Genomic DNA, 21313 nt, shown 5'->3' on the forward strand with positions numbered 1-21313 from the left:
CTAGAAGTCTGGCCAGGTGGAGAAGACCACTAGAAGTCTGGCCAGGTGGAGAAGACCACTAGAAGTCTGGCCATGTGGAGAAGACCACTAGAAGTCTGGCCATGTGGAGAAGACCACTAGAAGTCTGGCCATGTGGAGAAGAACACTAGAAGTCTGGCCAGGTGGAGAAGACCACTAGAAGTCTGGCCATGTGGAGAAGACCACTAGAAGTCTGGCCATGTGGAGAAGAACACTAGAAGTCTGGCCAGGTGGAGAAGTGCAGCTAGAGTGAGTGGTAACTTACTGGTTTGGTCAGCATGAGGGATACATATTATCCTGTGTCGGTGACTGTAGCTATTAAGTTACGTTTGAGCATCTCAGCAGTACAATGTGTTGTATACAGCTGTCAACATTCTACAAGGAAAGAGTCACTTAATCAATTATATAATAATTAACCATATTACCACGGATACCAGACTTAGATGAGTGATAACTCAGTTCAAGAATGTTGTCATTGATGAGAATGAATGTAAAAATCTATTGACATTCAGAATGTACTTAAGTTAAGACATCCAGCCTGTATTGTAGTTTCAGGACCAGAGACACATCCTGAGAGGCACAGTGTTTGTTTATTTAGAGTGGTACATGGATTCACACAGTCTTGATCTATAGGATCCTTCCCGCTAAAATGATTGATACGTTATCAATGAAAGTTTATGGAAAAGCTTCACTTGTCCTCGTGAAAATTACAGTTCATTAAATATTCTCCAGCTGTCATTTCATAAATTAAATCAAACTATTCATATAGCAGATTTCTTACAGCTAATGCATTTCCAGGTTCAAAGTCATGTGTCACTTAACCTCCTTCCTGTTGGCAGGTCTGTATAGGTGACCACTTCCTGTTGGCAGGTCTGTATAGGTGACCACTTCCTGTTGTTAGGTCTCTATAGGTGACCACTTCCTGTTGGCAGGTCTCTATAGGTGACCAGGGGATTATCTCTACAACATGTAAATGCCCCCATGAAGCTCATCAGTGTAGCCATGCACAATATTGGCCGTACGGATGTGGAATGCAGAGTGGAGGAAGCCAGCCATGCCCAACCAAGTGGAGGATCTTCACCTGGCTGAAGACTACAACCCTCTGTCCCGTGAGCCCACAGAGGAGGATCTTGGTTAAGGAACCGTCTCCAGGGGCAGGTTCAGTGGAATGGCATGTCTCCTTATTAAACAACCGCTACCCTCCCTGGGGCATGCAGGCATCCTCGCTGGCATGACCCGGTCGGTGGAGCAGCAGGTGGCTATATGACAGGCAACAGTTGGACAGCGCACCAACTTCAACTGGCACACCATGAGGAGAGGGAAGGTTGACGGTCAGGAATTATGGAGCAGTGGTTAGGGCCAAGCGTGTTATTCCGTCGCTGCTGAAAAAGGGTCCTCAGATCACAGTCGTTGGATGAGGTGTTGTCTGTAAAATGAGGCACAGATAACGAAGAGGCACAGCATCAAGGCATTCAAAATGGCTACAGGGATGGATGTTCAGGAGTCAGGGTTTTGGGTCACGAGATCTGGGAAACCTTGGTGCCTCACCGGGATGGTCTGGTGGGCACCACAGTAGTGATGGTGGTCAAGTGTCTCTATGGTCTAAAGGGACCTTACCATTGACTATAGTAATGGTAAAATAGACTAGGTTTTGGTCTATTTGCACATTTAAAATCATCCGGAACGCTCAACTAGATGATCAGGGCAGTCTAGGGTACTATTTGCCGAAGAGGTGAAGTATTGCGATGAGCTATGAAACTGTATTTCTGATTCTAATTCTCAAAAAGAAAGTTAAAGACCCTCAGTTGTGAGGTCACTGAGGAGGACCGTTTGGGAGATTGTCTTAAAGGGGCTGACATGCAGGATCCTGGGCAATGGCCTGCAAACCACGATTTCTACATTCAGGTCCTAAACACATTATCTACTAGCCCAGTCTGAAAAGTACTTGACTGGAGCCAGCTTAGCCCAGTCTGAAAAGTACTAGCCACGAGCTAGCTTAGCCCAGTCTGAAAAGTACTTGACTGGAGCCAGCTTAGCCCAGTCTGAAAAGTACTAGCCTCGAGCTAGCTTAGCCCAGTCTGAAAAGTACTAGCTTCGAGCTAGCTTAGCCTAGTCTGACAAGTACTAGCCTCGAGCTAGCTTTGCCCCGTCTGAAAAGTACTAGCCCCGATCTAGCTTAGCCCAGTCTGAAAAGTACTAGCCTCGGGCTAGCTTAGCCCCGTCTGAAAAGTACTAGCCTCGGGCTAGCTTAGCACAGTCTGAAAAGTACTAGCTTCGAGCTAGCTTAGCCTAGTCTGAAAAGTACTAGCCTCGGGCTAGCTTAGCCCAGTCTAAAAAGTACTAGCCTCGGGCTAGCTTAGCCCATTTCTGTGTTTTGTATGGGAAACGTTGAGTCCTTTGTGAGCTACCTAGCTCATTTTAGCTAATGCAGCTAACTAGCCAACCAAGGTGCCGAAGTAGCTAGCCCACCATGCAATATTATCAAGCTAGCTAACATTAGTTCACCATTCGTGTAGTCAGACTTGTTTCTAAATGGTGACATGCTAGCTAACAAACTATCCTTGCCATGGTGCCGGCCTAACGTTAGCTACCAAGTCTGTCTAGTTAAATATCCCTTCCCTGGTAGGCTAACATTAGCTAGCATAACACCACTCACATGAAAAAGTACCTGGCTAGCTCACAAAAGACTTGTCAATAAAAAGGTCACCATTTTCATTATGCTAGCCTTTGCTGGTTTTATTTTTACTAGTAAGGAAGGTAATATGCGTTGTACACGTAACTACAGTCACTGGTAATCTAGCTCATTTTCATATGCACCTAGCTAACCACAGATTTTTAACCTAACCAAAATTGCTTGTCCAGAACTCTGATTTTGAAAATGTTTTACTTCACAATTCTAAGCTAGGAAGTATAAGTGTTATTCAAACTAGCCAGCTAGTTAAACACACAAAAAACTATCTAAATCGAAAAACTAAATGTAAATAAATCTACATGGTTTTGCTAGCTAGCGGATTAGCCTGTTTGTCCCACTGCACGCCACCGTGGATATATTCGACAGTTAAACATGACAAACTGAAACACTTGAGTAAACAAAGGATACAAAGTATATGTTATGGTGTGGCATGCATTCTCCTGGCGTGGTTTATGTCCACTTCTATAATCTATAGATTGGCGCATTGAAACTGTTCTGGCAGCTCGTGGTGGCCCAACACCCTTTAAGATACTTTATGTTGGCGCTTCTTTGATTTTGAAGAAGCGCCAACTGGACTATTGATCCTCTGTGGCTACATTATGCTCTCTGGTGCATTGGAAAACATTGATATCGGGCTCCAGTGGTTGGATAAACAAGAATAATACATTTAAAATGAGGACCACCCTTTCCTGTGGCGATCCTCATGAGAGACAGTTAACTCTAATGATCTTATCCTCTGTAGCAGAGGTAACTCTGGGTCTTCCTTTCCTGTGGCGGTCCTCATGAGAGTCAGTTTCGGTGGTTTTTGCGACTGCACTTGAAGAAACTTTCAATGTTCTTGGACATTTTCCGGATTGACTGACCTTCATGTCTTAAAGTAATGATGGACTGTCGTTTCTCTTTGCTTATTTGAGCTGTTCTTGCCATAATATGGACTTGGTCTTTTACCAAATAGGGATATCTTCTGTTTACCACCCCTAACTTGTCACAACACAACTGAATGGCTCAAACGCATTAAGGAAAGAAATTCCACAAATACATTTTTAACAAAGCACAGCTGTTAATTGAAATGCATTCCAGGTAACTAACTACCTCATGAAGCTGGTTGAGAGAATGCCAAGAGTGTGCAAAGCTGTCATCAAGGCAAAGGGTAGCTACTTTGAAGAATCTCAAATATAAAATATATTTTGATTTGTTTAACACTTTTTTTTCATTACTACATGATTCCATATGTGTTATTTCATAGTTTTTATGTCTTCACTATTATTCTACAATAAAGAAAAAACTATTTTAAAAAACGTTTTAAAAAAACAATAAAGAAAATCCCTTGAACGACTTGGTGAGTCCAAACTCTGACTGTTACTGTTCATTTCATTTGAATCTCTTTGTTTCAACAAGCCTCATCTGTGTTCTGAGTAAAGTAAATCACTCACTGAGATAAACATGGCTGATGTTTGTACTGAAACAGCTACATTCATAAGGACAGACAGGCTGAACAAGTGCTGTAGGCCTGTTATTGAATTATATTTATATACAGGCGTAGCAACTATAAGACACACATTTATAATGGGGTCATTCATGCTGATGATACATTATAGCTGCGGGCTTTAAGATTTGAAATGGCACTTTTTACTGTTGGATTACATACCACCAGGAGTGGCACATAAATAACTCCGTTCCATAGCTAGGACTCACTGCATGTAATTCAACTGCAAGAGCAAATAAACCTGGAGATATGAGACACCTCTTGTTCACGTAACCCTGGGCAACAAGGACATGTGGTCCCAACTGTGTGGCTCTGTTGGTAAGAGGGTGGCATTAGCAAAGCCAAGGTTGTGGGTTTAATTCCCGCAGGGATCAGGTACACATACCAGAATGGATAAAATGGTCTGTAAATGGCATATGTCAATGTGCAGACCTTTAGAACACAAAGGGACGTAGAAATAAGAGTTCTAGAACACAAAGGGATGTAGAAATAAGAGTTCTAGAACACAAAGGGATGTAGAAATAAGAGTTCTAGAACACAAAGGGACGTAGAAATAAGAGTTCTAGAACACAAAGGGACGTAGAAATAAGAGTTCTAGAACACAAAGGGATGTAGAAATAAGAGTTCTAGAACACAAAGGGACGTAGAAATAAGAGTTCTAGAACACAAAGGGATGTAGGGATGAAGAGAACCAAAGGAACGAAGAGAATAAACCAAAGAGAATGAAAGACTAACAGGAAGGGATACCAACCGCGTATTCTCTGTTCTGCCGATGACATAGAAGCAAGGCTCTCCCTGCTTAGAGTTGGTCATACACAGAGACAGGCTGGAGAGCTCCACTGAGAGGGAGGAGGAGGAGAGGGAAGGAAGGAACGAAGGAGAGGGAGGAGGAGGAAAGAGAAGGAGAAGTAGATGGAGAGAAGGATAAAAGAGAAAGGTAGAGAGAAATAGAAGGAAAGAGACAGCAAAAGGAAAGACCACAAGTTGGGTCAGGAGAAAGACAAACAGAGAAAGAACAGGAAGCAAGACAGGAAGTAAGACTCTTAGCAGTGAGAAAGAAGACACCGGTTAGAGGAAATAAATGAAAGAAGTGACCCTTTTGAATAGGTCAATAAAGACTTGTTCACACTTCAGGCCTTAATAAAGCTCAAATCAGTTTCATTTTTCAAATCCGTTTTGGAAAAACCACTGTCCAAACAGCAAGTTACAAGTGACCAAATCAGATTTGTGTGTGTTCATTTCGCATGGACTGGTGCCCCGGGTGGGTGAAGGTCAATGGAATGGTCTAAAAATTAGCAAACTCCGCTCATCCGGGGCACCGGGCCATACAAAACAAACTCCACCACTCAGAAGTTACAGTATGTAGAAAGCTAAAGGTGACAACAATGCCTGCCATGGACGTTTCCCAGTTGCTTTGACATGTTCAAAATCATACTGTAAGAACAATTAGAATCCCGGAAAGGATAACATGATCAACATTCAAAACAAGTCATTTCACAGCAGTCATCTAGCTAGCTAGGTAGCTGTTTACCTTTTCTAGCACGTTCCCTAATTTGTTTTGTAAACGATCAACATGCTAGTTAGCTTTTTCCTAGCCACCGTGCTCCTACACCTGCATTGCTTGCTGTTTGGGTGTTTTTGGGCTGGGTTTCTGTACAGCACTTTGAGATATCCGCTGATGTACGAAGGGCTTTATAAATACTTTTGATTTGATTTGATTTAGCTACCACATGGTCTTGAATCAGATATTTTAAGAGATATTTCAAACCACCTTCGTAGGATTTATTTGACCTCAAGGTCAAATAGGACCTCTTTTAGGCTGTTATTTGGCACATCTTGTTGCTTGCTAGCTAGCTTTAAACTGGCAATGTGAGCAAGGCTTTCCAATCAATAAGAAACAGATCAATCAGACGTATCCTTCCTCCCTGTCTCTTACCATAGTCTGGGACGTATCCTTCAATGTCTCTTACCATAGTCTAGGACGTATCCTTCCTCCCTTCACTGTCTCTTACCATAGACTGGGAGGTATCCTTCCCTGTCTCTTACCATAGTCTGGGACGTATCCTTCCCTGTCTCTTACCATAGTCTGGGAGGTATCCTTCCTCCCTTCCTTGTCTCTTACCATAGTCTGGGACGTGTCCTTCCTCCCTGTCTCTCACCATAGTCTGGGACATATATTTTCTCCCTTCCCTGTCTCTTACCATAGTCTAGGATGTATCCTTCCTCCCTTCCCTGTCTCTTACCATAGTCTAGGATGTATCCTTCCTCCCTTCCCTGTCTCTTACCATAGCCTGGGACGTATCCTTCCTCCCCTCCCTGTCTCTTACCATAGTATGGGACGTATCCTCCCTTCCCTGTCTCTTACCATAGTCTGGGACGTATCCTTCCCTGTCTCTTACCATAGTCTGGGACGTATCCTTCCTCCCTTCCCTGTCTCTCACCATAGTCTGGGACGTATCCTTCCTTCCTTCCCTGTCTCTTACCATAGTCTGGGAAGTATCCTTCCCTGTCTCTTACCATAGTCTGGGACGTATCCTTCCCTGTCTCTTACCATAGTCTGGGACGTATCCTTCCCTGTCTCTCACCATAGTCTGGGACGTATCCTTCCTCCCTTCCCTGTCTCTTACCATAGTCTGGGATGTATCCTTCCTCCCTTCCCTGTCTCTTTCCATAGTCTGGGATGTATCCTTCCTCCCTTCCCTGTCTCTTACCATAGTCTGGGATGTATCCTCCCTTCCCTGTCTCTTACCATAGTCTGGGACGTATCCTTCCTCCCCTCCCTGTCTCTTACCATAGTCTGGGACGTATCCTTCCTTCCTCCCTGTCTCTTACCATAGTCTGGGACGTATCCTTCCTTCCTCCCTGTCTCTTACCATAGTCTGGGACGTATCCTCCCGTCCCTGTCTCTTACCATAGTCTGGGACGTATCCTTCCCTGTCTCTTACCATAGTCTGGGACGTATCCTTCCTCCCTTCCCTGTCTCTTACCATAGTCTGGGACGTATCCTTCCCTGTCTCTTACCATAGTCTGGGACGAATCCTTCCTCCCTGTCTCTTACCATAGTCTGGGACGTATCCTTCCTCCCTACCCTGTCTCTTACCATAGTCTGGGACGTATCCTTCCTCCCTGTCTCTTACCATAGTCTGGGACGTATCCTTCCTCCCCTCCCTGTCTCTTACCATAGTCTGGGACATATCCTTCCCTGTCTCTTACCATAGTCTGGGACATATCCTTCCCTGTCTCTTACCATAGTCTGGGACGTATCCTTCCCTGTCTCTTACCATAGTCTGGGACGTATCCTTCCCTGTCTCTTACCATAGTCTGGGACGTATCCTTCCCTGTCTCTTACCATAGTCTGGGACGTATCCTTCCTCCCTGTCTCTTACCATAGTCTGGGACGTATCCTTCCTCCCTTCCCTGTCTCTTACCATAGTCTGGGACGTATCCTTCCTCCCTGTCTCTTACCATAGTCTGGGACGTATCCTCCCTTCACTGTCTCTTACCATAGTCTGGGACGTATCCTTCCTCCCTGTCTCTTACCATAGTCTGGGACGTATCCTCCCTTCCCTGTCTCTTACAATAGTCTGGGACGTATCCTTCCTCCCTGTCTCTTACCATAGTCTGGGACGTATCCTTCCTCCCTGTCTCTTACCATAGTCTGGGACGTATCCTTCCCTGTCTCTTACCATAGTCTGGGACGAATCCTTCCTCCCTGTCTCTTACCATAGTCTGGGACGTATCCTTCCTCCCTACCCTGTCTCTTACCATAGTCTGGGACGTATCCTTCCTCCCTGTCTCTTACCATAGTCTGGGACGTATACTTCCTCCCCTCCCTGTCTCTTACCATAGTCTGGGACGAATCCTTCCTCCCTGTCTCTTACCATAGTCTGGGACATATCCTTCCCTGTCTCTTACCATAGTCTGGGACGTATCCTTCCCTGTCTCTTACCATAGTCTGGGACGTATCCTTCCTCCCTGTCTCTTACCATAGTCTGGGACGTATCCTTCCTCCCTTCCCTGTCTCTTACCATAGTCTGGGACGTATCCTTCCTCCCTGTCTCTTACCATAGTCTGGGACGTATCCTCCCTTCCCTGTCTCTTACCATAGTCTGGGACGTATCCTTCCTCCCTGTCTCTTACCATAGTCTGGGACGTATCCTTCCTCCCTGTCTCTTACCATAGTCTGGGACGTATCTTCCCTTCCCTGTCTCTTACCATAGTCTGGGACGTATCCTTCCTCCCTGTCTCTTACCATAGTCTGGGACGTATCCTTCCTCCCTGTCTCTTACCATAGTCTGGGACGTATCCGTTTCCTTTCTTCAGTACCAGGTGTATACGATGTCCTCCTCTTCTTATCTGCTCTACCGCCTGGCTGTGGGTCATTCCTGTTGTACTGTCACCATTTATCTCCACCAGCTGGTCACTCACCTACACAACAGCAATACAATACAGGTTACACAAACCACAACAACTACACACACACACTCACACACAGAGACACACACAAACCAGAACAACCACACACACACACACACACACACACACACACACACACACACACACACACACACACACACACACACACAGAGACACACACAAACCACAACAACTACACACACACTCACACACACAGAGACACACACAAACCACAACAACTACACACTCACACACAGAGACACACACAAACCACAACAACACTACAGCCTGGCTGTGGTTTACTGATTCAGAGATGTCTCTCTTTCCCTATTGTCTGTTATACTGTCACCATTTAACTAGGTATCTCTCTTTCCCTATTGTCTGTTATACTGTCACCATTTAACTAGGTATCTCTCTTTCTCTATTGTCTGTTATACTGTCACCATTTAACTAGGTATCTCTCTTTCCCTATTGTCTGTTATACTGTCACCATTTAACTAGGTATCTCTCTTTCCCTATTGTCTGTTATACTGTCACCATTTAACTAGGTATCTCTCTTTCCCTATTGTCTGTTATACTGTCACCATTTAACTAGGTATCTCTCTTTCCCTATTGTCTGTTATACTGTCACCATTTAACTAGGTATCTCTCTTTCCCTATTGTCTGTTATACTGTCACCATTTAACTAGGTATCTCTCTTTCCCTATTGTCTGTTATACTGTCACCATTTAACTAGGTATCTCTCTTTCCCTATTGTCTGTTATACTGTCACCATTTAACTAGGTATCTCTCTTTCCCTATTGTCTGTTATACTGTCACCATTTAACTAGGTATCTCTCTTTCCCTATTGTCTGTTAAACTGTCACCATTTAACTAGGTATCTCTCTTCCCTATTGTCTGTTATACTGTCACCATTTAACTAGGTATCTCTCTTTCCCTATTGTCTGTTATACTGTCACCATTTAACTAGGTATCTCTCTTTCCCTATTGTCTGTTATACTGTCACCATTTAACTAGGTATCTCTCTTTCCTCTTTCCCTATTGTCTGTTATACTGTCACCATTTAACTAGGTATCTCTCTTTCCCTATTGTCTGTTATACTGTCACCATTTAACTAGGTATCTCTCTTTCCCTATTGTCTGTTATACTGTCACCATTTAACTAGGTATCTCTCTTTCCCTATTGTCTGTTATACTGTCACCATTTAACTAGGTATCTCTCTTTCCTCTCTCTCTATTGTCTGTTATACTGTCACCATTTAACTAGGTATCTCTCTTTCCTCTCTCTCTATTGTCTGTTATACTGTCACCATTTAACTAGGTATCTCTCTTTCCCTATTGTCTGTTATACTGTCACCATTTAACTAGGTATCTCTCTTTCCTCTTTCCCTATTGTCTGTTATACTGTCACCATTTAACTAGGTATCTCTCTTTCCCTATTGTCTGTTATACTGTCACCATTTAACTAGGTATCTCTCTTTCTCTATTGTCTGTTACACTGTCACCATTTAACTAGGTATCTCTCTTTCTCTATTGTCTGTTATACTGTCACCATTTAACTAGGTATCTCTCTTTCCCTATTGTCTGTTAAACTGTCACCATTTAACTAGGTATCTCTCTTTCCCTAGTGTCTGTTATACTGTCACCATTTAACTAGGTATCTCTCTTTCCCTATTGTCTGTTATACTGTCACCATTTAACTAGGTATCTCTCTTTCCCTATTGTCTGTTATACTGTCACCATTTAACTAGGTATCTCTCTTTCCCTATTGTCTGTTATACTGTCACCATTTAACTAGGTATCTCTCTTTCCCTATTGTCTGTTATACTGTCACCATTTAACTAGGTATCTCTCTTTCCCTATTGTCTGTTATACTGTCACCATTTAACTAGGTATCTCTCTTCCCCTATTGTCTGTTAAACTGTCACCATTTAACTAGGTATCTCTCCTTCCATATTGTCTGTTATACTGTCACCATTTAACTAGGTATCTCTCTTTCCCTATTGTCTGTTATACTGTCACCATTTAACTAGGTATCTCTCTTTCTCTATTGTCTGTTATACTGTCACCATTTAACTAGGTATCTCTCTTTCTCTATTGTCTGTTATACTGTCACCATTTAACTAGGTATCTCTCTTTCTCTATTGTCTGTTATACTGTCACCATTTAACTAGGTATCTCTCTTTCCCTATTGTCTGTTATACTGTCACCATTTAACTAGGTATCTCTCTTTCCCTATTGTCTGTTATACTGTCACCATTTAACTAGGTATCTCTCTTTCCCTATTGTCTGTTATACTGTCACCATTTAACTAGGTATCTCTCTTTCCCTATTGTCTGTTATACTGTCACCATTTAACTAGGTATCTCTCTTTCCCTATTGTCTGTTATACTGTCACCATTTAACTAGGTATCTCTCTTTCCCTATTGTCTGTTATACTGTCACCATTTAACTAGGTATCTCTCTTTCCCTATAGTCTGTTATACTGTCACCATTTAACTAGGTATCTCTCTTTCCCTATTGTCTGTTATACTGTCACCATTTAACTAGGTATCTCTCTTTCCCTATTGTCTGTTATACTGTCACCATTTAACTAGGTATCTCTCTTTCCTCTTTCCCTATTGTCTGTTATACTGTCACCATTTAACTAGGTATCTCTCTTTCCCTATTGTCTGTTATACTGTCACCATTTAACTAGGTATCTCTCTTTCCCTATTGTCTGTTATACTGTCACCATTTAACTAGGTATCTCTCTTTCTCTATTGTCTGTTAAACTGTCACCATTTAACTAGGTATCTCTCTTCCCCTATTGTCTGTTATACTGTCACCATTTAACTAGGTATCTCTCTTTCCCTATTGTCTGTTAAACTGTCACCATTTAACTAGGTATCTCTCTTCCCCTATTGTCTGTTATACTGTCACCATTTAACTAGGTATCTCTCTTTCCCTATTGTCTGTTAAACTGTCACCATTTAACTAGGTATCTCTCTTTCCCTATTGTCTGTTATACTGTCACCATTTAACTAGGTATCTCTCTTTCCCTATTGTCTGTTATACTGTCACCATTTAACTAGGTATCTCTCTTTCCCTATTGTCTGTTATACTGTCACCATTTAACTAGGTATCTCTCTTTCCATATTGTCTGTTATACTGTCACCATTTAACTAGGTATCTCTCTTTCCCTATTGTCTGTTATTCTGTCACCATTTAACTAGGTATCTCTCTTTCTCTATTGTCTGTTATACTGTCACCATTTAACTAGGTATCTCTCTTTCCTCTTTCCCTATTGTCTGTTATACTGTCACCATTTAACTAGGTATCTCTCTTTCTCTATTGTCTGTTATACTGTCACCATTTAACTAGGTATCTCTCTTTCCATATTGTCTGTTATACTGTCACCATTTAACTAGGTATCTCTCTTTCCCTATTGTCTGTTAAACTGTCACCATTTAACTAGGTATCTCTCTTTCCCTATTGTCTGTTATACTGTCACCATTTAACTAGGTATCTCTCTTTCCCTATTGTCTGTTATACTGTCACCATTTAACTAGGTATCTCTCTTTCCCTATTGTCTGTTATACTGTCACCATTTAACTAGGTATCTCTCTTTCCTCTTTCCCTATTGTCTGTTATACTGTCACCATTTAACTAGGTATCTCTCTTTCCCTATTGTCTGTTATACTGTCACCATTTAACTAGGTATCTCTCTTTCCCTATTGTCTGTTATACTGTCACCATTTAACTAGGTATCTCTCTTTCCTCTCTCTCTATTGTCTGTTATACTGTCACCATTTAACTAGGTATCTCTCTTTCCTCTCTCTCTATTGTCTGTTATACTGTCACCATTTAACTAGGTATCTCTCTTTCCCTATTGTCTGTTATACTGTCACCATTTAACTAGGTATCTCTCTTTCCCTATTGTCTGTTATACTGTCACCATTTAACTAGGTATCTCTCTTTCCCTATTGTCTGTTATACTGTCACCATTTAACTAGGTATCTCTCTCTCCTCTTTCTCTATTGTCTGTTATACTGTCACCATTTAACTAGGTATCTCTCTTTCCCTATTGTCTGTTATACTGTCACCATTTAACTAGGTATCTCTCTTCCCCTATTGTCTGTTATACTGTCACCATTTAACTAGGTATCTCTCTTTCCCTATTGTCTGTTATACTGTCACCATTTAACTAGGTATCTCTCTTTCCTCTTTCCCTATTGTCTGTTACACTGTCACCATTTAACTAGGTATCTCTCTTTCCCTATTGTCTGTTATACTGTCACCATTTAACTAGGTATCTCTCTTTCTCTATTGTCTGTTATACTGTCACCATTTAACTAGGTATCTCTCTTTCTCTATTGTCTGTTATACTGTCACCATTTAACTAGGTATCTCTCTTTCTCTATTGTCTGTTATACTGTCACCATTTAACTAGGTATCTCTCTTTCCCTATTGTCTGTTAAACTGTCACCATTTAACTAGGTATCTCTCTTTCCCTATTGTCTGTTATACTGTCACCATTTAACTAGGTATCTCTCTTTCCCTATTGTCTGTTATACTGTCACCATTTAACTAGGTATCTCTCTTTCCCTATTGTCTGTTATACTGTCACCATTTAACTAGGTATCTCTCTTTCCCTATTGTCTGTTATACTGTCACCATTTAACTAGGTATCTCTCTTTCCCTATTGTCTGTTATACTGTCACCATTTAACTAGGTATCTCTCTTTCTCTATTGTCTGTTATACTGTCACCATTTAACTAGGTATCTCTCTTTCCCTATTGTCTGTTATACTGTCACCATTTAACTAGGTATCTCTCTTTCTCTATTGTCTGTTATACTGTCACCATTTAACTAGGTATCTCTCTTTCCCTATTGTCTGTTATACTGTCACCATTTAACTAGGTATCTCTCTTTCCCTATTGTCTGTTATACTGTCACCATTTAACTATGTATCTCTCTTTCCCTATTGTCTGTTATACTGTCACCATTTAACTAGGTATCTCTCTTTCCTCTTTCCCTATTGTCTGTTATACTGTCACCATTTAACTAGGTATCTCTCTTTCCTCTTTCCCTATTGTCTGTTATACTGTCACCATTTAACTAGGTATCTCTGCTTCCTCTTTCCCTATTGTCTGTTATACTGTCACCATTTAACTAGGTATCTCTCTTTCCTCTTTCCCTATTGTCTGTTATACTGTCACCATTTAACTAGGTATCTCTCTTTCCCTATTGTCTGTTAAACTGTCACCATTTAACTAGGTATCTCTCTTTCCCTATTGTCTGTTATACTGTCACCATTTAACTAGGTATCTCTCTTTCCCTATTGTCTGTTATACTGTCACCATTTAACTAGGTATCTCTCTTTCCTCTTTCCCTATTGTCTGTTATACTGTCACCATTTAACTAGGTATCTCTCTTTCCATATTGTCTGTTATACTGTCACCATTTAACTAGGTATCTCTCTTTCCCTATTGTCTGTTATACTGTCACCATTTAACTAGGTATCTCTCTTTCCCTATTGTCTGTTATACTGTCACCATTTAACTAGGTATCTCTCTTTCCCTATTGTCTGTTATACTGTCACCATTTAACTAGGTATCTCTCTTTCCCTATTGTCTGTTATACTGTCACCATTTAACTAGGTATCTCTCTTTCCTCTCTCTCTATTGTCTGTTATACTGTCACCATTTAACTAGGTATCTCTCTTTCCTCTCTCTCTCTATTGTCTGTTATACTGTCACCATTTAACTAGGTATCTCTCTTTCCCTATTGTCTGTTATACTGTCACCATTTAACTAGGTATCTCTCTTTCCTCTTTCCCTATTGTCTGTTATACTGTCACAATTTAACTAGGTATCTCTCTTTCCCTATTGTCTGTTATACTGTCACCATTTAACTAGGTATCTCTCTTTCTCTATTGTCTGTTACACTGTCACCATTTAACTAGGTATCTCTCTTTCTCTATTGTCTGTTATACTGTCACCATTTAACTAGGTATCTCTCTTTCCCTATTGTCTGTTAAACTGTCACCATTTAACTAGGTATCTCTCTTTCCCTAGTGTCTGTTATACTGTCACCATTTAACTAGGTATCTCTCTTTCCCTATTGTCTGTTATACTGTCACCATTTAACTAGGTATCTCTCTTTCCCTATTGTCTGTTATACTGTCACCATTTAACTAGGTATCTCTCTTTCCCTATTGTCTGTTATACTGTCACCATTTAACTAGGTATCTCTCTTTCCCTATTGTCTGTTATACTGTCACCATTTAACTAGGTATCTCTCTTTCCCTATTGTCTGTTATACTGTCACCATTTAACTAGGTATCTCTCTTCCCCTATTGTCTGTTAAACTGTCACCATTTAACTAGGTATCTCTCCTTCCATATTGTCTGTTATACTGTCACCATTTAACTAGGTATCTCTCTTTCCCTATTGTCTGTTATACTGTCACCATTTAACTAGGTATCTCTCTTTCTCTATTGTCTGTTATACTGTCACCATTTAACTAGGTATCTCTCTTTCTCTATTGTCTGTTATACTGTCACCATTTAACTAGGTATCTCTCTTTCTCTATTGTCTGTTATACTGTCACCATTTAACTAGGTATCTCTCTTTCCCTATTGTCTGTTATACTGTCACCATTTAACTAGGTATCTCTCTTTCCCTATTGTCTGTTATACTGTCACCATTTAACTAGGTATCTCTCTTTCCCTATTGTCTGTTATACTGTCACCATTTAACTAGGTATCTCTCTTTCCCTATTGTCTGTTATACTGTCACCATTTAACTAGGTATCTCTCTTTCCCTATTGTCTGTTATACTGTCACCATTTAACTAGGTATCTCTCTTTCCCTATTGTCTGTTATACTGTCACCATTTAACTAGGTATCTCTCTTTCCCTATAGTCTGTTATACTGTCACCATTTAACTAGGTATCTCTCTTTCCCTATTGTCTGTTATACTGTCACCATTTAACTAGGTATCTCTCTTTCCCTATTGTCTGTTATACTGTCACCATTTAACTAGGTATCTCTCTTTCCTCTTTCCCTATTGTCTGTTATACTGTCACCATTTAACTAGGTATCTCTCTTTCCCTATTGTCTGTTATACTGTCACCATTTAACTAGGTATCTCTCTTTCCCTATTGTCTGTTATACTGTCACCATTTAACTAGGTATCTCTCTTTCTCTATTGTCTGTTAAACTGTCACCATTTAACTAGGTATCTCTCTTCCCCTATTGTCTGTTATACTGTCACCATTTAACTAGGTATCTCTCTTTCCCTATTGTCTGTTAAACTGTCACCATTTAACTAGGTATCTCTCTTTCCCTATTGTCTGTTATACTGTCACCATTTAACTAGGTATCTCTCTTTCCCTATTGTCTGTTATACTGTCACCATTTAACTAGGTATCTCTCTTTCCCTATTGTCTGTTATACTGTCACCATTTAACTAGGTATCTCTCTTTCCATATTGTCTGTTATACTGTCACCATTTAACTAGGTATCTCTCTTTCCCTATTGTCTGTTATTCTGTCACCATTTAACTAGGTATCTCTCTTTCTCTATTGTCTGTTATACTGTCACCATTTAACTAGGTATCTCTCTTTCCTCTTTCCCTATTGTCTGTTATACTGTCACCATTTAACTAGGTATCTCTCTTTCTCTATTGTCTGTTATACTGTCACCATTTAACTAGGTATCTCTCTTTCCATATTGTCTGTTATACTGTCTCCATTTAACTAGGTATCTCTCTTTCCCTATTGTCTGTTAAACTGTCACCATTTAACTAGGTATCTCTCTTTCCCTATTGTCTGTTATACTGTCACCATTTAACTAGGTATCTCTCTTTCCCTATTGTCTGTTATACTGTCACCATTTAACTAGGTATCTCTCTTTCCCTATTGTCTGTTATACTGTCACCATTTAACTAGGTATCTCTCTTTCCTCTTTCCCTATTGTCTGTTATACTGTCACCATTTAACTAGGTATCTCTCTTTCCCTATTGTCTGTTATACTGTCACCATTTAACTAGGTATCTCTCTTTCCCTATTGTCTGTTATACTGTCACCATTTAACTAGGTATCTCTCTTTCCTCTCTCTCTATTGTCTGTTATACTGTCACCATTTAACTAGGTATCTCTCTTTCCTCTCTCTCTATTGTCTGTTATACTGTCACCATTTAACTAGGTATCTCTCTTTCCCTATTGTCTGTTATACTGTCACCATTTAACTAGGTATCTCTCTTTCCCTATTGTCTGTTATACTGTCACCATTTAACTAGGTATCTCTCTTTCCCTATTGTCTGTTATACTGTCACCATTTAACTAGGTATCTCTCTCTCCTCTTTCTCTATTGTCTGTTATACTGTCACCATTTAACTAGGTATCTCTCTTTCCCTATTGTCTGTTATACTGTCACCATTTAACTAGGTATCTCTCTTCCCCTATTGTCTGTTATACTGTCACCATTTAACTAGGTATCTCTCTTTCCCTATTGTCTGTTATACTGTCACCATTTAACTAGGTATCTCTCTTTCCTCTTTCCCTATTGTCTGTTACACTGTCACCATTTAACTAGGTATCTCTCTTTCCCTATTGTCTGTTATACTGTCACCATTTAACTAGGTATCTCTCTTTCTCTATTGTCTGTTATACTGTCACCATTTAACTAGGTATCTCTCTTTCTCTATTGTCTGTTATACTGTCACCATTTAACTAGGTATCTCTCTTTCTCTATTGTCTGTTATACTGTCACCATTTAACTAGGTATCTCTCTTTCCCTATTGTCTGTTAAACTGTCACCATTTAACTAGGTATCTCTCTTTCCCTATTGTCTGTTATACTGTCACCATTTAACTAGGTATCTCTCTTTCCCTATTGTCTGTTATACTGTCACCATTTAACTAGGTATCTCTCTTTCCCTATTGTCTGTTATACTGTCACCATTTAACTAGGTATCTCTCTTTCCCTATTGTCTGTTATACTGTCACCATTTAACTAGGTATCTCTCTTTCCCTATTGTCTGTTATACTGTCACCATTTAACTAGGTATCTCTCTTTCTCTATGGTCTGTTATACTGTCACCATTTAACTAGGTATCTCTCTTTCCCTATTGTCTGTTATACTGTCACCATTTAACTAGGTATCTCTCTTTCCCTATTGTCTGTTATACTGTCACCATTTAACTAGGTATCTCTCTTTCCCTATTGTCTGTTATACTGTCACCATTTAACTAGGTATCTCTCTTTCCTCTTTCCCTATTGTCTGTTATACTGTCACCATTTAACTAGGTATCTCTCTTTCCTCTTTCCCTATTGTCTGTTATACTGTCACCATTTAACTAGGTATCTCTGTTTCCTCTTTCCCTATTGTCTGTTATACTGTCACCATTTAACTAGGTATCTCTCTTTCCTCTTTCCCTATTGTCTGTTATACTGTCACCATTTAACTAGGTATCTCTCTTTCCCTATTGTCTGTTAAACTGTCACCATTTAACTAGGTATCTCTCTTTCCCTATTGTCTGTTATACTGTCACCATTTAACTAGGTATCTCTCTTTCCCTATTGTCTGTTATACTGTCACCATTTAACTAGGTATCTCTCTTTCCTCTTTCCCTATTGTCTGTTATACTGTCACCATTTAACTAGGTATCTCTCTTTCCATATTGTCTGTTATACTGTCACCATTTAACTAGGTATCTCTCTTTCCCTATTGTCTGTTATACTGTCACCATTTAACTAGGTATCTCTCTTTCCCTATTGTCTGTTATACTGTCACCATTTAACTAGGTATCTCTCTTTCCCTATTGTCTGTTATACTGTCACCATTTAACTAGGTATCTCTCTTTCCCTATTGTCTGTTATACTGTCACCATTTAACTAGGTATCTCTCTTTCCCTATTGTCTGTTATACTGTCACCATTTAACTAGGTATCTCTCTTTCCCTATTGTCTGTTATACTGTCACCATTTAACTAGGTATCTCTCTTTCCCTATTGTCTGTTATACTGTCACCATTTAACTAGGTATCTCTCTTTCCCTATTGTCTGTTATACTGTCACCATTTAACTAGGTATCTCTCTTTCCCTATTGTCTGTTATACTGTCACCATTTAACTAGGTATCTCTCTTTCCCTATTGTCTGTTATACTGTCACCATTTAACTAGGTATCTCTCTTTCCCTATTGTCTGTTATACTGTCACCATTTAACTAGGTATCTCTCTTTCTCTATTGTCTGTTATACTGTCACCATTTAACTAGGTATCTCTCTTTCCCTATTGTCTGTTATACTGTCACCATTTAACTAGGTATCTCTCTTTCCCTATTGTCTGTTATACTGTCACCATTTAACTAGGTATCTCTCTTTCCCTATTGTCTGTTATACTGTCACCATTTAACTAGGTATCTCTCTTTCCCTATTGTCTGTTATACTGTCACCATTTAACTAGGTATCTCTCTTTCCTCTTTCCCTATTGTCTGTTATACTGTCACCATTTAACTAGGTATCTCTCTTTCCCTATTGTCTGTTATACTGTCACCATTTAACTAGGTATCTCTCTTTCTCTATTGTCTGTTATACTGTCACCATTTAACTAGGTATCTCTCTTTCCCTATTGTCTGTTATACTGTCACCATTTAACTAGGTATCTCTCTTTCTCTATTGTCTGTTATACTGTCACCATTTAACTAGGTATCTCTCTTTCCCTATTGTCTGTTATACTGTCACCATTTAACTAGGTATCTCTCTTTCTCTATTGTCTGTTATACTGTCACCATTTAACTAGGTATCTCTCTTTCCCTATTGTCTGTTATACTGTCACCATTTAACTAGGTATCTCTCTTTCCCTATTGTCTGTTATACTGTCACCATTTAACTAGGTATCTCTCTTTCCCTATTGTCTGTTATACTGTCACCATTTAACTAGGTATCTCTCTTTCCCTATTGTCTGTTATACTGTCACCATTTAACTAGGTATCTCTCTTTCCCTATTGTCTGTTATACTGTCACCATTTAACTAGGTATCTCTCTTTCTCTATTGTCTGTTATACTGTCACCATTTAACTAGGTATCTCTCTTTCCCTATTGTCTGTTATACTGTCACCATTTAACTAGGTATCTCTCTTTCCCTATTGTCTGTTAAACTGTCACCATTTAACTAGGTATCTCTCTTTCCTCTTTCCCTATTGTCTGTTATACTGTCACCATTTAACTAGGTATCTCTCTTTCCCTATTGTCTGTTATACTGTCACCATTTAACTCCACCAGCTACTCACACACAGCTGTCTTGTCTTACCTACACAACGCATACCTTCTGACTGTCACACCTGTATCCTGTGGCTGCGCGAGGCAGACCCTCCCTCCAACAGTCCCCAACACACCCAGCTGACTGTCACACCTGTATCCTGTGGCTGCGCAAGGCAGACCCTCCCTCCAACAGTCCCCAACACACCCAGCTGACTGTCACACCTGTATCTTGTGGCTGCGCGAGGCAGACCCTTCCTCCAACAGTCCCCAACACACCCAGCTGACTGTCACACCTGTATCCTGTGGCTGCGCGAGGCAGACCCTCCCTCCATCAGTCCCCAACACACCCAGCTGACTATCTCACCTGTATCTTGTGGCTGCGTGAGGCAGGTCCTCCCTCCATCAGTCCCAGGACATACAGGCCCATGTTGTACTCACTGCCCCCCCGCAGACTGAAGCCAAAACCTGTAGGACCTCTCTCTAGGTCTACACTATAGTAACGCTGGTCCTGCTGCTAGAAGGAGAGGAAGAGAGAGGGACAGGGAGAGAGAGAGAGAGAGAGAGAAAGGGAGAGAGAGACAGGGAGAGAGAGAGAGACAGGGAGAGAGAGAGAGAGAGAGAGAGAGAGAGAGAGAGAGAGAGAGGGAGAGAGAGAGAGCGAGAGGGAGAGAGAGTGAGAGGGGGGGGGAGAGAGAGAGAGAGAGAGGGGGGGGGGGGGGAGAGCGAGAGAGTAACAGGACAGAAAGATGTCACAATCGCTCCGGGATCGACAGGGCAATTATAAAGACAACAACTTATTAGAGAGGAAATTATCTGATTTGATGTATCATGTATATGATTAAATCAAAACGCACATACAAGCCTCACCTTGGGCCTCCCTCTGTGGCCTTTCCTTGTCCTGCCACCAGCTTCTAACTCCGGGCCTTCTGACATACTAGAGGAGTCTAAGGGAGATAGAAATAGCTAAGAAAGTTAAGAGATGATAGAGCTTACAGTAGAAAACAATTGGCTGGGGAGCAATCTCTAGTGGACAGATATCTGTGCGTTAATCGTAGATGCTGTCGAGAGGGGATGGCTGAGAGTTTATTTTTTTGTGAGGGTGGAGACTTCGTAAACCGGAACTCTCAATTTCGAACAGCTATAGACCCAGAATTTAATCAATCAGATTTCCAAATTACGCAACATTTTTTGTTCTGGGATAACCCAAGATTAGGTGGGTTGTCTATGGTACTGTTTCCCTAAAGGAGAAGAAATACACCCTCTATTGGAATTGCTATGGTGTGAAGTGAGTGACAGATTTGAGCTACCTGTATCTGAGGTTGTGTTGTGCGTGTGAGCATGGATACATATATAACTAGATTTTGGTATGTTTATAACTAGATATTGGTATGTATATAACTAGATACTGGTATGTATATAACTAGATATTGGTATGTATATAACTAGATATAACTAG

General features: G+C 40.7%; 1 protein-coding gene across 1 annotated transcript in view; it reads right to left on the reverse strand.

Moving 5' to 3' along the window:
• LOC139416959 (membrane-associated guanylate kinase, WW and PDZ domain-containing protein 3-like) overlaps nt 1-21313 on the reverse strand; it is a 91519-nt gene that overhangs the window by 4462 nt on the left and 65744 nt on the right. Inside the window, exons 13-15 of the mRNA XM_071166171.1 lie at nt 20725-20801; nt 20222-20371; nt 8486-8624 (exon numbers count right to left, since the gene is read on the reverse strand). Of these exons, the coding sequence (XP_071022272.1) occupies nt 8486-8624; nt 20222-20371; nt 20725-20801 (366 nt within the window). The remainder of the gene's footprint in view (nt 1-8485; nt 8625-20221; nt 20372-20724; nt 20802-21313) is intronic.

The sequence above is a fragment of the Oncorhynchus clarkii genome, chromosome 9 (assembly GCF_045791955.1).
Source record: "Oncorhynchus clarkii lewisi isolate Uvic-CL-2024 chromosome 9, UVic_Ocla_1.0, whole genome shotgun sequence".
Taxonomy (NCBI): Eukaryota; Metazoa; Chordata; class Actinopteri; order Salmoniformes; family Salmonidae; genus Oncorhynchus; species Oncorhynchus clarkii.